Source organism: Chinchilla lanigera, unplaced genomic scaffold (assembly GCF_000276665.1).
Source record: "Chinchilla lanigera isolate Chin_1 unplaced genomic scaffold, ChiLan1.0 scaffold00010, whole genome shotgun sequence".
Lineage (NCBI taxonomy): Eukaryota > Metazoa > Chordata > Mammalia > Rodentia > Chinchillidae > Chinchilla > Chinchilla lanigera.
In genome coordinates this window covers 15,956,228-15,973,434 of record NW_004955411.1, presented here as the reverse complement: position 1 = coordinate 15,973,434, position 17,207 = coordinate 15,956,228, and the positions used below count along the sequence as shown (strand labels likewise).

The following is a 17,207-nucleotide window of genomic DNA, read 5'->3' as shown; positions in this document are numbered from 1 at the left end:
TCAAGGTTCCTGACAGGCTTGTCAGCACTCTGACTCCTGCACACAGGGCTTCTGCCTGCCGCCTGAGGGCATGCCTGGTGGCCTTCCTCCAGTGACCCTGCCAGTGCTACTTAAACTCTCTCCACCCACGCTTCTGTTTTGACCAAGCGGGATAATTTCAGGATAATTTTACTCAATCTTTATTCAGTTTCTGTTGTTAAAACCTTGTATGACTGACTGTACGTGGACATGCAACCTTTAAGTACAGCATAGTCTTCTAATCAATGACAGGGCCATTTTACCCCAGTCTAGCATGGCAATGCTGTACATCCTCTGTGTCCACTGCTCAATGGGGCTTGGTTCTTTTGACCCTCAGCCCGCTGATGGTCTCTCCACAATCACTTGCTGGTTCCAAGAGGCATGTCCAATGCAGTCAGTACCCAGGATGCCAAGTTCCAAGTTAATGCTGCCCTTAATCTTAATCTCCTGCTTACCCTGCTTTTCCTTTTCCTTCCATTATCGTTTCTTTCCTTTTACCTCCTCCTTGCGTCTTTTTGCCATAAAGAACACAAAGGCAGATCAAGGCATAGCTGGGAAGGGATCATTCACTCTGTACCTAAATACAATATTGTGCATAGTTGTATGTTTTTAAAAACACTCCCCCATACAGAAATTCAACCGCTTATATCAGTGCTTCTCAATCTTTGACACGCATACTAATCATGAGGAAATGATGAAATAGATTCTGCTTCAGTAGGCTCTAGCTTAGGTGTCCGAATTTCTTATAAGCACCCAGGTGACAGAGAGGGTTCTGGGCCCTAGACCAGATTTTGAGTAACAGGAGTTTAAATAACTTTCTCTAGGGCTTCCTTTTGTGCTTTTCTGTGTGTGGGGGGTTCTCTAGAAGGATTTACTCAGGCAGTGTGGGTTATTATAGAATCCTTGGTTCCCTGGCTTTTTCGCTTCCACCCTATGAGAAGGCTCCAGTGGAATGGCTAAGGCGTTTATGAGTCTCTGAACAAAATGTCTTTTTTGAGGGAGCTACGTAGCTATGATATGTGCTCTTTTCTTTGTACCCCCCAGGCTGGTACAATCGCCTGTACATTAATTTCACTTTGCGTCGCCACATCTTCTTCTTCTTGCTCCAAACCTATTTTCCTGCCACCCTGATGGTCATGCTGTCCTGGGTATCCTTCTGGATCGACCGCAGAGCCGTGCCTGCCAGAGTGCCCTTAGGTAAGGTCCATCTCCAGTGTATTCCACGTATCAGAAAGAACAGTAATTCCTTACAGATAAAACCATTCTTTTAAAATTGATCCTATATTCCTTTTGGCATTCTAACTTGAAAATTCTCCAAGATATTGATTCACAGGTAAAAATCCCATTATTAAGACTCCACATAGCAAAACCGTTTCCAGGTTCCCGCAGGTACCTGTTCAAGCAGCTCACCTTTGTTCTGGTAGAGCTGAGTCTTAGGGTGGAGGATCACGGTCTTTGAGTGATTTCTCTGATCATTTGTGTGATGAGTACTGTTTTATAACAGGGCTTGTTAAAAGGTGGTCCAAGGGGTCTCAGTGACAGAATCTCAGAGGGAAATTAATAAAAATAAAGAGTCTTGCATCTCATCTTATCTGCAGAATCAAAATCTGAGGGAGGATCAGGAACTTGCACTTTTAAACAAGCTCTCCCAAGTAATTCTTGTACATGCTGCAGTCTGAAAATTTCTCCTCTATGAGCAGCAAGTTGCCATCAACCCTTTCTCGCTTTAAATGTTGTACCCACTTAACCACGCACACCACTACCCTCAGAAAGTTCAGGGGCTGCAAGGAAGAGTGTGACCCACTAGGTTTTAGTGTAAATGGATTGGAACTGGCCTTTGGGGTGACCCCAATCCCCTGTGATTTGGTGTTTACCAAGCAAATGTTCTGAGCTTAATTTGAAATCCTGGGCAAATTTCCATGGACAGATGCCCTGTCCTCTAGCGGTTGTTCTGCTGCTGGAACAGTTAGTGTGCTAAGTAAATGTACTATCAAGTTTTTAAGTTGGTCTCCTGTAAATGAAGTTAACACCATCGTCCTTGGTAGAAGTGACCTGTAAGTCCTCAAGTCAACATTGCTGGATGGGCAGCTGGGTCCAATATAGGGGTGGCTGCCAGAGGTGCCTGACGGGAGGTCCAGGACTACTTCCTTTGCAACAGTATCAAGAATACAATTATTAATAACCCCATACACTTTCTTCCCTTTGATTGAGGAGTAGTTACAAGAAACACAAACCTGCTTATATATGTGGGGTTTTGACTACACGTATGTCTTCAAAAGTTCTACCCATTCTCTCTTCCAGCAGATTTAGTGTTTCTGTTTTAATATTTAGATCTCTGATCACATTATAGTTTCGTGCATGGTAAAAGACTTGGCTCTAGTTTTAGTCTTTCAGCCCTTTTTGCTTTGGACACAATCTCACTAAATCGTCCAGCCTGGCCTCAAACTTGCCGTGTTCCTCCTGCCTCAGCCCCCTTGACCTCGCTCACCGTGGTGTGAGCCACTGTGCCCAACCCTGTAATCTTGTTTTTTATTTTTTAAAATGATTGAAGGAAATGCCTTAATGTCAAAATATTTGGGGTTCTCTGTAGAAGGAGAAAGTGAATCAATACTACAATCAGTATGTATGTGGAAAGGGCAGGAGGCAGAGGTGGGGAGTAGTGCATTGTGCAGAGAGGAACACGGGAAGTTTCCTAAAAGGGACATTTTGAAAGATAAGTAGGCGTTTGCTAGACAGAGGGTGGGGTAGAGACTGTCTGGCCTGAGGGAGCAATAATGACAAAGACACGGACATCGAGTCACTAGACTTTTGCGAAAGACGCACATGCTTATTCCTCCAATGCTCGGCGCAGGCATCACGACGGTGCTGACCATGTCCACCATCATCACGGGCGTGAACGCCTCTATGCCCCGTGTGTCCTACATCAAGGCCGTGGACATCTACCTCTGGGTGAGCTTCGTGTTCGTGTTCCTCTCGGTGCTGGAGTATGCGGCCGTCAACTACCTGACCACCGTGCAGGAGCGGAAGGAGCGGAAGCTGCGGGAGAAGGTGACTTTCCAGAGCACTGGGAGAGTCCGGGCAGGCTGGGCCTGGTCCAGTTCTGAGACTGTGGGCAGGGCAGACTCTGTAAAGTGGGGCCATAATCCCCCTCCTCCACTCACTTCACAAGTTGGCTGTGAAGGGCAAACGAAATGATGTGTAGCAGTATGAAATGTAGTCTGGGCTACATCTTTCTTTTTTTTTTGGTTTTTCTCCGGTACCGGGAACCGGACTCACGACCTTGCGCTTGCCAGGCAGGCGCTTTTGCCACTGAGCTAAACCCCCAGCCCTTGGGCTACATCTTTCATTCGCTAAACCATTTACTTGGCACCTGTCATGTACCAGGAGCCGCTAAGCCACCTTAACTAAGACACAGACCTTTTATCATGTTGATGTTCAGAGTTTCATGACAGAATCCCAGAAGAAAGATGACAGCTTACATTGTGGAACAAAATGCGTATGAACATAGAGGTAGAATCAAAGAACATTTTTATTCAGGGATGAACATCTTCCATCCAAGGGCATTTTTCCTCATATGTCACTTCCTAGATCTTCGATCATTTCCCACAGTATCTTCCTCCCACCTGGCTTTCCTTTCTCCCTCCAGCCTGCAGCTCAATGGTCATCCTCAGGTAAAAGCTAACCAGAGTAGTGAGCTAACCCATAATGCCACGTCTTTCCCATTCCGGCCCCACACCATACACACGCACTCACACACTAATGTGGTCTTAAACGCTTTTATCAATGGCTGGTGTATTTAGCATCTCGTGGAAAACAGGACCATGACTATAACTATATACATTCTTGTCTGCCTCTGGTATGTCATTGTACTGCTTTCTATGAGCCACTATACAGAGTTCAGTTCAACAAAAATGGATATGTGCGATTTAAGGATGTTTACAGTGGCACCACCATTGTTTTGTGGGAATAAAAGAAGCTACAGAAAGATGCCGCTGCACCTGCGGTTGCTCTGGTGGGCTTCTGAGGGATGCTGCTGAGCTCACGTGCCGGTGTGTGTTTGCTGTTTTCACAGCTGCCCTGCACTTGTGGGCTTCCTCAGCCCCGCGCGGTGATGCTTGATGGGAGCTACAGTGATGGTGAAGTGAACGACCTGGGTAACTACATGCCAGATAACGGGGAGAAGCCCGACAGGATGATGGTGCAGTTGACCCTGGCCTCAGAGAGGAGCTCCCCCCAGAGGAAGAGTCAGAGAAGCAGCTATGTGAGCATGAGGATCAACACACATGCCATTGATAAATACTCCAGGATCATTTTTCCAGCAGCGTACATTTTATTCAATTTAATATACTGGTCTATTTTTTCATAGATGCTTCTAATCCAGTAAATCCCACTTTTTCATGGTATGTACTGCAGAAATACAGTATGATGAAAATAATTTAAAGATTTTTTTTCTAAAATCATTCCCACCAATGTCTTTGCTATCTCTTCTCCAGCTTTCCAAAACTATACTGATAAGACGCCTGCGCTAAGCATCTGTTGTATACATAGCATTATATGAAGTGCTACAGCAATTTGACACCACAGCAGCTGATGCGGTTACGCAGAGCTTCCAAAAAAGCTCAGTAGCAGTGTTGTGGGCACACTAGTTCAACCTCTTTTAGATCCTAGATGCTTATTCACATGAATGATTTCCTTCATATGAGTGTCATCATATTCTTTGAACTTTGGAATTGAATGAATGATTTCCTTCATATGAGTGTCACCATATTCTTTGAACTAGTTGGAATTGGGAAGCACCTAATGTTCATTTGCATGGAACCTACAAGCACTAAATCCCCACTTTAATAGAAATTCAGGCTTCAGTTTATAGTCTATTACCTATTTTTATGCATCTCTTCATGTTTCACAAAAGCCAATCATATTCAGCATAATTTTTACTTACAGGCTAAAGCCCATAAGGTTTAACGTCTTAATGAGAAAAGCCCTTCAGATTGGTGAATAGCTTCTGATTTGGTGGGATTTTTTGGTAGGGAAACTTAGAAGGTAAAGATATATACATTCATTTTTGTTTTGCGATAGAGAGAATTACGCTAGAAAACTTGTGTTTGTGTTCCTTTCACATAATCACTGTTCCATGCATCTCTAGTTTGGAGTAGGTTTTTATTCTAAATGAATGTGGTATTCTCACTGAGAAATGGGAAGAGAGTAATTTCTTCTGTATAAACAACACTCAAGAAAATACATAATTTGGGACTATTTGTAAGTCATAAGAAATACACAGTTTCTTAAGGAGAAAAAGGACATCACAATGCAAAAGACACGGGAAGACATCACTGGATGTCTGCGTTTATATTCAGTGGGTACCAGCATTTCCTATGAACCAGCAAACAGTCATCATGTAGATCAGGCAGCCCCAGTGCCAGGCAGAAGGATGCCCAGTGGCAACTGCTGTCAGGGCATGGGATAAAAGGAGGATTTTAATTTAATGTATTATCTTAAAACAGAGCTCTTTATGCTATGTCTATAAACTCTGTAGATCAACCCTAACCGAATTTATCTAAATAGCATTTCTCGTATTTAAAACTCACTTTAATAAAGTGAATTATATACTCAATAGCGTTTTTATTTCCAAGTGAATTTGATCAAACTAAATAATTTTGTGGCTTTTTTTCTGCATGGCTATATTTTATTCTAAGTTTAAAAAAAAACTCATTGAGTAAATCCTAATTATAAAACAATCTTCCATTTCCCCAATAAAAGCTACATCGAGAGGTTTTTTTTTGGTAAACTGAAGTAGTAAAACCTAGAGGGATATGGATGAAATCATTAAATATTAACTTTTGATATTTAAAAATGTTAAAACGTTGCTTTTTCTATTCTTTTTTTTTTTTCCCCCCTCCGGTACCAGGAACCGAACTCACGACCTTGCACTTGCCAGGCAGGCGCTTTGCCGCTGAGCTAAATCCCCAGCCCCACTTTCTCTATTCTTATTTTATGAAGCACTTGCGGCCCAACTCTTCACAGACATCTTTGCCTCTGTATTTTTTCTTACCGCCAATGCCACTGAGTCGTGTAGATTTCCACAACACACCATCTTCACTTTCACCTCTTTTGTTTGGGATACTCCACCATTTGAACCAACATCTATCCTGCCTTATCAGTCTGCTGAAGCCACAGCAAAATACCACAGATCGCTTGGCTTAAACAACAGAACTTTATTTTCCCACAGATCTGGAGGCTGAAGTCCCACATCAGGGACTGGCAGATTTGCTTACTCCAGAAGCTTCTCTCTTCCTGGCTCTTCTTGCTTTGTCCTTATATAATCTTTCCTCTGCACCTTTCTTTGTCCAGACTTGCTCTTCTCTCTAGGGCCTACCTCAGTAACTTCATTTAACCTTAATTACTTTTTAATTTAGGGTTGTAGGTAATTTTATTGCAAGATGATAGATTTTTCAGAGTGACAGACTACACCTTCCAGCGTGAAGCTGGGAAAGCGCCAAGAGGGAACTTGTGTTGAAAGAGGTCTCAGGTTGCATTATAAAGTTAAGTGAGTCTTTCAAGGAATATCCTTTCATTCTTCTGGAATCACTCTTCTTTGACAAGGAGAATGGTCTGCCACCTCCCTCTGCCATTTTCAGAGGGATTTAGGTCCTTGTTTAGTCCTCAGTTGCTTGTTTTCCATTTAGTTTGAAAGCTTCATGTTTTTCTAATTAATTACTTCTTTAAAGGCCCTGTTTCCAAACAAGATCTCACTGAGGGTTAGGTCTTGAACATATACATTTTTGGGGGGCAGGAGGACACAATTCATTCCATAACAGATGCCTATAGAAATTATCCACTGGCATAGCACTAAATCTAATACACCTTATAAATGTTTATTCTTTACTGAAATGTAATCCCATATAGTATATTTTTAAAGCTTGTTTATACTAGCTCCGCTAGTGACTGTGAGGAATAAATGATTAAACTCATATGACATTTCTTTGCTTTTTCTAGCAGTTTCTGGTGACCTTTACAAGTATCTGAAGCTTGCATTGTTTGGGATAATTTTCATGTTAATGTTTTCTCAAGGCTATACTTTGCTCTCAAGGACACGTAACTGAAAGAGAGCTCTGTAATATGACTTTGTAAGAACTAAAATATAAACCAAATCTTTTCTCATGGATACTTTTGGAGAAAATCTCATATATGTGGTCATTTAAAGTACTTAAGCTTTTATGGGGATGAATAGAAAGATTTGGTTAATAATATTCTCTGGTTGACATGTACCATATGGCTATATTTAAAAATTAATTTTTTAAAGTTAAAATACTGTAAAATATACTTGATTAAAACTGTAACAAACATAATGTAGTCCCTGCTTGATAGTTCAGAAGACACTTCAGGATTCCGAGGGTCATTGTTGTGGTATAATGTGGACATAATAATGTGTAGAAATGTTAGCCAGCAGCAAATTGAGGTTTTACTCCAATCAACTTTTAATTAGTGGCAATATTCTCTTCCTGTGTCATATATTCCTAACCAGTGTTCTCTAGTTTTTTTCATAATTCATATAGATGGTGATGATAGACTTTAGAGAGAATAAAAAAATGGTTTCTGTTAGCCACAATGAAAACTAAATTCGTAAAACTCAGTTTCACAAAAAGCACTTTCAAGGTAAGTGAAAGCCTCCTAACCCAATGGCTAGTCAACTTACTACAGGTAACAAATACTGGCCTGTCATGTATAATACATAAACATGAGTATAAGAAAATATTTTGACGAAGCAATAGCCTCATTCATTCATTCATCAAGTAATAATGAATACCTATTATGTAGCACACAATATTCTAGACCAACACTTCTCAAACTATCTGTGTTGAAAGGCTAATGAATATTTTTAAATTTTCAGCTGTTAGCTCTCCATCACTGTGATAAAATACTGACATCAATCACCCTTAAGGAAGAAGGTTTATTTTGGCTCAGGGTTTCAGCCCATAGTCAGCTGGCTTCATTGCTTTTAGGCCTGAGGAGAGGCAGAAATCTCATGGAAGGGCATGGCAGAGGAAAGCTGCTCACCTTGTGGCAGCCAGAAAGGAGGGAGGAGGGAGAAGAGAGAAAGTAGAGAGAGGCCAGTGTTATGGTTTGTGTCTAGAGGTCCCCCAAAGCCTCATACAGTCATGTGGCAGGCTTCTAGAGTTTGTGATTGATTCATAGTCCATTGCTGGGATTATGGGTGTGAGTGCCGCACCCGCCCTGGGGTGCATAGCCTGTGTACAGTGTAAAGGAGGGAAAGAGGTCTGCTCTTTCTCTCCTCCCCTTTTTGCTCTTGTTGCTGTCTTCTACCACCATGAGCTGTTACCCTTCTGCCATGCCACCCTGCCTTGGAGCCAGCTGATTATGGACTGAAAGCTCCACAAACTGTGAACTAAATATACCTTTCCCTCTTTAATCTGGGCATTGGATATTTTGTCTCAGCAACAAGAGAAAAGTAACCAACACAAAATTTGGTATCAGAGCAATGGGGTCATTGCTGTGATTATACCTGACCGTGTGGTTCAAGAGCCTTTGGGAATGGCTTGTAGGAAGAGTTTGGAAAGGTTCTGCAATGTTGCCTGAAAGAGTAGTAGCACTGGAAGCCTTAGGCAACATGGGAAATGTTGGTCAGAACTCAAAAGACCAGAAAGCTAATAGAAATCCTGCTGGTAAAGACCAGGCTCAGGAGGCTTCTGCTAGGAAGGACTGCATTGGCTATGGGACTCCAGACAGTGTGTGTTATGGCTTGACAAAAAGTTTGTCTGTATTTTGCTCATGTCCAGAGACTTTGCCTGAGACTGATTCAGGGTGTGGACTAATTAAACTGGCAGAATAAAATTCAAGGCAGCTGAATGTTGAGGTAGTTGCATGGCTATTGTTAAAGGCTTTCAGCCAGATTTATGTTGAGAATCAAGTGCAAGGAGCCTAGGAAGATGATTTAAACTGTTGTGAGTTTGGCCAGAAAGTAAGCTCCAGTAAATCTGTGGACTGCAAAGACAGAGCAGGTGATATCTTGATTGCTGAAAAGGAACAGGAGAATAGAAAAGATGGCCTGAGGGCATCACAAGAAGTAGCTGTATCCCCCCCCCTTTGCAGCCTCAAAATTGCAAAAGTGAAAGACTTTGAGGAAAAAGCCACAGAGCACCATGTTCCAGAATAGTGGCAGCCACACTATATTCCAGAATGGCAGCAGTGACTGCACCAGGTTCTAGAATAGTTGCAGCATAAACAATTTATTCCTCATAATTGGATGGAGAGTGTTCAGTGATCCAGGCACTCAACCCCTACAGCCAAGAGAGAGGAAAGCCTGGCTACTGCACCAGCTGGCAGCATCCACATAGCGCTCATTTTAAGCACATGCAAAATGCAAGAGTTGTGGGGTTGAGAAAGCTTCCACCCCAATTTCAAAAGGCCTGAGAGACCAGGCAGTGTGCCCCTGAGAGGGTAGTATGTGAAGCTGTGAGTGTAAAGCCAAAGGTGTAGTAGAAATCCCAGAAGTTTGGAGAAGCCAGGAACATGGGTCATCTAAGGAAACCTGCAAGGAGGGAGCAAAGCCAGCCCAAGAGAGATGCTGTGGAAGCTATAACCACTGAAAGTGCCATGGAGGAGGAATCAAGCAAACTCTTCGGAGCTCACAACTTGCCACAGATTGTTTCAGATATTCCAGATGGAACTACAGGATTTAATGTCTGCCCTGCTGGATTTTGGACTTGCTTTGGTCCTATTCCTTTGTATCCCTGTTTATAACTTTTGGAATGGAAATGTCTATCTTGTGCCATTGAATGTTGGAAATGTTTAACTTTCTTTTCATTTGTACAGGGGCTTACAGCTCAGAATGCCTTACATCTCAGAGGAGACTTGGAGCTTGGACTATTGTTAGGACTTCAGCAACTCTTAGTGATGGACTAGATGCCTTTTGCATAAAGGGGTGTGCATGAGCCTTTGGGGGCCTAGGGGTAGAATGCTATGGTTTGTGTCTAGATGTTTCCCAAAGCCTCATGCAGTCATGGGGACAGGCTTCTAGAGTTTGTGATTGATTCATGGTCCAATGCTGGGATTATGGGTATGAGTGCTACACCCACCCTTGGGTGGGTAGCCTGCAAAGAAAAGAGGCTTGGTCTCTCTCTCTCCTCTCCTTTTTGCTCTTGTTGCTTTTGCTGTCTTCCACTGCTGTGAACTGTTGCTCCTCTGCCATGCCACCCTGCCTTGGAGCCAGCTGAGTATGGACTGAAACCTCCATAAACTGTGAGCTAAATAAACCTTTCCTTTCTTAATTTGGGGCATTGGGTATTTTATCTCAGCAATGAGAGAAAAATAATTAAGACAGCCAGCATCTAGGAAGTCCCGAGGGTTATACCCCCATGTCCTCCTCTTTAGTTTCCATTACCTCCAAATAATGTGTCAAATTGTGATCTCACCAATGGATTAATCCACAGATGAATTTAGAGCCCTCAATTACCTTCCACAAGCTCTACCTCTGAACACATGAGACTTTTGGGGGACACTGCTGATGGAAACCATTATACCAATTCTCCAACTTTTTGTATATTTTGAAAATAAGTGGAGTTCCTGATAAAGCCTAACCCTGCACTTCTAGTCTACCTCTAGGAACATGAACTTGAGTTTCAACCATAAGAATACCATCTGTGGGTGTGATCACAAGAATAACAATAATCCATGTACAGAGAGAATAATTTCATTTTGAAGTTATTAAGAACAACTGTGCTAAGAAAATTGAATTTCAGGAATTGCTATGAGAAACCTACAGGAATAAAATGTAAATTGTCCTATGTATACATATAGAATTTTATAGAGTAACTAATTTATAATAGTAATTTTATACCTAGCTCTCTTCAGTATTATCATAAAGTCTCAAAAGGAGTGGATGTTCTGGCTTTCCAATTTCATATTTTGAATTTTAATCTATTTTTTATTATATGATTTTATTTTTAATAGCCCCTATGTACAAGGACACCTTTACACTTCTTGAGACCAAAGTAATTAAGTGCCCTTTTACTTCAAGAACAGTGTCCACGTTGGTGACTTTAGTTTTCTTCTAGTAGCACTTACAGCTTTGTACAGTTGAATGCCATTGTAAAAAATATGCACATGGAGGGCAACTAGTTGGCATGCAGACCTTGACCTGAGAACTAAAGGTAATTGAATCAAATTCATGTTCAAGTGAGCTGACACAAGGTGTCCAACATCCAATTATGCCTTGCATCTATAATAGGAGATAGAAAAAAGGGACATTTTTCATGATTTACAAGTTTCAATACTCCATTTAGCACAGCATAATATAAAGGCTTAACCTTCAGGTACAAAAATCCTTCATGCTAACTCACTGAAGAATGCACATTAAGAGACATGGGTTAAGAATTTAATGAAGGAAAATAATGAAATTAAGTAAAAATTCTTAATGAAAATCTTAATTAGCAGAGAAAAGACCCCAAACTTCCATGTTTAGGCCAAAAGAGGGTTAAATACAACTCCATATGTACAGATAATATCTTTCTGTCTACATAAATCCTCAACAGTTTGACCTGGTATGGTAAATCAAATGCCTGTTGTGGTATTTTTAAAACTGAACCCTAAGGAACTTATCAAAGTTTGTGGCTCTCCAGTAAATAAAAACTCTTTCAGACTTTTATAGATCTAATTTATTCTGAAAAGTAAAAATAAAAGAATGAAAATAAATAAATAAATAAATGAAAGAATGATGCTATTAAAAGATGCAAAAAGTAAGTCATCCCAAATTCCCACCATTTTCTTTGACTTAGATTTCTGCTATTTGTAGAAGTAGCATTGGGGAAAACCTACGGAAGCAAGAAAAAATATTTCAGTAAGAAATACAAAATATAGTCTTTTTGTTGAAATATAGCACCTAGAAAATGTAATTTCAAAATGTGCCTAAAAATAGTCCAAGGAAAAAGAAATTTTTGCAGTCTAAAGGGTCAATCGAATTATTTGATAATGATTAAAGAGGCAAAGATCTTTAGGAAATTTTATGGTCTACAAGATTTCCCTCATGCAAACACCGGGTTTTAAATCTCACTCAGGCATGCCTACAAAGGATCTCACTTGTAATTTTCCAGTGCTTTCTTTTTCTTTGACCTTCTATTGGAAAGCAATCAATTTTATATTGCCCAATTTAGTGGTATGACCAGAGAAACAGGTCAACCATGATGAATGAAGAAAATATTGTTCTCTTAAAATCTCATTTTTCATCCCCAAAACTGAAGTCATTTTTTCATGTTATACATCTGCACATAACTACCCCTATGTAAAAACCAATCCCAATGATCTGGTGTCTCTCCAAAATACTGGGACTATTACCTAATGTGAACCTAGCTATACAGTTGTTGATTTTTACCATTGCATGTAGTTATGTCTTTGCAAAGTGGTCTTTAGTTGCAAAACACAGCACGATTATATGTGGTAAACTATTTTCTTATGTCAACAATGATTATACAGGATAGATGTTGATTTGAGATCAACATTCTTTAGTGATCATTCTTTATTAAATGACAGTGTGAGTCTAGGTTTTCAGCTATCTAGCTCTCTAATAATTAATCAGGGATGCATATTAAACAATACAGTCATCTCTCAGTATCCACAGGCTTGGTTCCAGGACCCGCAGCCCCACTCCATGGATGCCAAAATCCAAAGGTGCTCAAGTCCCTTATATAAAATGGCATTGTATTTTTAGTAGTTTATTTACATATAACCATACACCTTCCTATACACTTTAAGTCACCTCTAAATTATTTACAATACCTAATACACTCTAAATGCTGTACAATAATTCTTACATGGTATTGTTCAGGGAATAATGATCAGAAGAAAAATCTGTACATGTTCATTACAAGTGGATTTTTTTCCTGAGTACAGTATTTTCTATCTAGAGTTGGTTGAATCTATTCAGAAATTGGATAAAGGGCCAAGTGTATTTAATACTACAGATCAGTAACCCAGGCATTTTTTAGAAAACAGAAAACAAGGGGCTATCAGATATGAAATTAAGGAAATAAAGGGATAGACTTTACAAAAACTATAAGGTTTAACAGTTTCTCTGAATAGGCAGTACACTACTTTCCATTCTTGCTAGGTGAGTGCTTTATGCTATCAAGAGTATCCTCCTTTGGTCACACATGACACTCAGCTCCAGAATTACTGTTCTCAAAACTCCAAAGCTCATCATCATCTAAATGATCTTGTCTCAGTTCTAAATTCCCAGAGAGCTAATTTCATTTGCCCACTCATCAAAACTCCATTTCCTTTGATGTAGACTTTCCAAAGTGCTGAAAGAAGGAAAACTGGTGCTTTAGGAAACCTGGAAGGAATAAGAATTTCTTGCTAGCACATCAGAACTAGAAAGGCCCTTCAAACTTAAAAAAAAAAAAATCAGCACTAGTTCAACATGAAGGACATGCTTTTGAAATATGTAGAAAATATATTTCTTTGGCAATGAAGATAGCTAGATCAGGCCATGATGTTAAGAAGTATGGTTGTGACATATTGAGGTAAGAATTGTAAGATTTTTGTTAACCTTCTGTCCCAGTAACAAAATCCCAGATATAACTTAAAAAAGGTTTATTTTGGCTTATAGCTTCAGTCCATGATCACTTGGCCCTATTGCTTTGGGCCTGTGACAACATGGTGTATCACGGCAGGAGCACATGGTAAAGTTCTGTTCACCTCATAGCAGCCAGGGAGCAGAGAGACAGGAAGGGGCCTGGGTCCCAACTTTTCCATCAGAGGCAGAGCTCCAGTGGCTAACTTCCTTCCATTAGCCCTTTCTCCTAAAGGTCCCATCACTTCCCAGTGGGACCAGAGGGTGATGACCAAGCCTTTAATACATGGGCTTTTTGGGGACTCTAGAGGCAAACTGTAGCAAGTTTCATTAGTCAAGTTAAATTTTGGTCATCTTAGGATAAGACATTTCTGCTTTATGGATTAATTTCTAAGCCTTTATATTGTTTTGCTCTGTGTTATATAAATTCTTTTTTATCCAACCTGGATCAGTGAAACAAAAGAAATGATATTTAGGCTAGAAATTAGAAAGAGGCAGAGGGTGGGTCAGAGTAGTTCCAGCATCAAAAGTGGGGACATATGAGCTCAAATCTGCTTGGAGAAAAAGAGACAAAAATCCAACAGAATAATGGTTGCAATCTCCTGCCTATGACGTATATGCAGTCTTTAAACAAGGGACCTTCTCTTAAAAAGCAGACAGTCTAAGTGGGATGTATGCACACAACCTCCCAGAGACCATGAGAGGCAAACGGCAGCTGTATTCATCAGCTTTTCTGATGCTGGGAAAAAATATCTCAAAATTTAAAATACCCATACCTTAAAGGAGAGCTTTATTTCGGCTCACGGTTTCAGAGATTTCAGTCCATGCATGGCTGGCTGGCTCAGGTAAGAACATTATGGTGGAAAGGTGGGGTGAAGGAAAGCTGCTCACTTCCTGGTGTCTGGAAAACAAAGGACAGGGGAAGAGCACCCTAGAGGAACGGGCTAAGGGACTAGGTATAGTCCCCAAGATCACCAGGTATATCTCCCCAAGGCCACACCCAAAAGTGTGCTTCACTAATCCTGTACACAGGTCCTAAATCAATCCTAAATTGACAGTCAAGATTGACTACCACAGCAGCTATAGATAACTGTCTCATCTCTTATAGCTGAATGATTTAGTATCACTAAAAAACTATCAGAGACTAATGGGGATTGCACATTCATTTAAAGTGTTAGGTTCCAACAACATCTAAGTTCACTCCTTCAAAGGTGGCATCCTACCCATCTCTTAAGCAAGGAGCACACTTTAACTTTGTTTGCAGTCACAGGCTACTTAGGCTCACATTAAACTCTTTTAAGATTCTTCTTCTTTTAAGATGCATAACAATACACAATCTTCTCAAAGAATGTTTCAGGTCAGATAATGTGCTATGAAGTCACCATTAATCCTAAATCTGTATCACTTATAGGCGGTAACTATGTATGGACTTACATAGTTTGATATACCTTGAATAAGGTATATTTAAGCAAAAAAGATGCATTTTTTTCTTTTTTCATTTTAAAGAGAATAAAAATAAAAACATTAGAAGCAATACAGAATTTCAAAAAATAAGATAGGAATTCAACAATGGTTGTTATATTGCATACTGTTGTCCTCAAGGTAGTTGTTCAGATTACCAGATATAAGCCCGTAAAATTGGTAAAAAAAAAAAAAAGAAAAAGCATTAATTGTTTCTTTCCATAAACCAATAGAAATTAGTAGTACATGCTAATAAAATATTATCAGTAATAAATGACACAACAAATATGTAAGAATTCAAACTCTCTCAAATGCAATTGTTCATCCACTGTGGCAATGGCTACTCTGTCTCTGAACTAAATAAGATTATTGTCTATTTAAGACCCTGACCTAATATTTGATTTTATTTTGTATTTCTAAGGTTTCTTAAGATAATTGGAAACTTTGATTCACTAAGCTAACTAAAGCTAATCTTACATTTTAATTATGAAAAATAAAAAAGTGTAAACTTTAAACAGTTTAGTCAGGGAAATTTTTTCTTTATGAGGAACTTTTCATTTTCCAGTACTGGTGATTGAATCCAGAGACTTTGCATTGAGCTGCACCCCAGCCATATCTCCAGCACACCCATCAGCCCTTCACACACATACCCACAGGATCTCACTAAGTTTCTAAGTTGCCCGGCCTGGGCTTTACTTGAGATCCTCTACCTTAGCTTCCTAGAGTGCTGGAATTACAGGCGTGTGCCATCCTACCCAGCTGAGGCACTTATTCTTTAACCAATGATAAAAATCTAAAAATTTGTCCTATTGCATGTGCATTATTACATAGCATTACTTTGTACTGAAGTTGGATCATTTTTAAAACTAGAAACTTAAATTTAATAGTAGAACTATATATCTAACATGTAAAGTTGCATTTTTCATCTTTAATTCTAGAAAAACATTAATTTTTAAACAAAAATGCTTGGCTATTCTTTTTAAATTCTCATATGAATAATATATGACATTTATACAGTTGAAGAGAAAACCAATATCTAGAATACTGATGAGTAACAGAAAGTATAGTATAGTAGGGAATATTGAGGTAATTATGTCAATTCTTCATATGTCATTAAAAAATGAAGACAAAAGCTATTAGATAAACTTATTAACATTTTAGATTCTTTCATACACATTTTAACATGTGTCTATAAAGATATTACAAAAAACTTATAATCTGATGGAAGCAGAGACTGACTGCTTACTTGAAAATATTAACTTCACACATATCAAAATGCACCATCCTTAAACTATGTAATTGCTCAGACTATATGGCTGCAGTGAGTTAAAAAGTAGTTTATTATAAGGTTTATCTTTTTTTATTTTAGAAGTAAAAGAATGAAAACATATTCAGAGACAGACAACCATTTACAAAGTAGCACAAGAATAGTACAAGCAATACTGAATTACAAACAAGGTGACAGGGAATTAACAATGGTTGTTGTATTACATATTGATAACTTCAAAGTGGTTATTCAGGAAAACATATATAGAAATGCAAGATTGATCAAAATAATTAATCATTAACTGATCCTTTCAATAAAGTGATAGAAGTCAGTAGTAGAACTATGTTAGCTTTCCTGTATATACATATATACATAATTTTACCTTTCTTTCTTTTCTCTTTTCCCTCATCCCAGTTGCTCTTTACTTTTGAGTAGTTTCCTTTCGTTTCACAATGTTTGTATGTCCTAGTTTTTATTCACTCTTTCAAGTTCTTACACTGGTGGGACAATATGTTGCTTACACATGCAGGTCTGATTTATTTCACTCATGATTATGGTCTCTAGTTGTGACCATTTACCTATAAAAGCCTCGAGTTTATTTTTCTTTATAGCTGAGTAATATTCCATTATATAAAGATGCCACAACTTTTTTATCCAATCCCCAGTGGATGGACATTTGGGTTGCTTCCACAATTTAGCAACTACAGATTGCACTGCTATGAATATGGGTGCACATATATCACTGTGATATGATGTTTTCAGCTTTTCTGGGAAAATACCCAGAAGGGGAATAGCTGGGTTGAATGGGACCTCTAGACCTAGTTTTCTGAGGAATCTCCAAACTGATTTCCACAGGGGTTTCACCAGTCTACA

The 17,207-nt window shown here is 39.3% G+C and overlaps 1 protein-coding gene and 1 long non-coding RNA gene across 6 annotated transcripts in view; one reads left to right on the top strand and one right to left on the bottom strand.

Annotated features, from left to right (window-relative positions):
* Gabrr1 (gamma-aminobutyric acid (GABA) A receptor, rho 1) overlaps positions 1-5,578 on the top strand; it is a 34,343-nt gene extending 28,765 nt beyond the window's left edge. For all 5 annotated transcript variants that reach the window (XM_005377743.2, XM_013510709.1, XM_005377746.1 and 2 more), the window contains 3 exons: positions 1,063-1,215; positions 2,870-3,066; positions 4,091-5,578. In XM_005377743.2, the coding sequence (XP_005377800.1) occupies positions 1,063-1,215; positions 2,870-3,066; positions 4,091-4,384 (644 nt within the window). In that variant the 3' untranslated portion in view covers positions 4,385-5,578. The remainder of the gene's footprint in view (positions 1-1,062; positions 1,216-2,869; positions 3,067-4,090) is intronic.
* Positions 5,579-11,767: 6,189 nt separating this feature from the next.
* The window catches only part of LOC106147819, a 15,171-nt gene continuing 9,731 nt past the window's right edge, over positions 11,768-17,207 (bottom strand). The window contains exons 3-4 of the long non-coding RNA XR_001232803.1: positions 14,383-14,507; positions 11,768-11,849 (exon numbers count right to left, since the gene is read on the bottom strand). This is a non-coding gene — a long non-coding RNA (uncharacterized LOC106147819). The remainder of the gene's footprint in view (positions 11,850-14,382; positions 14,508-17,207) is intronic.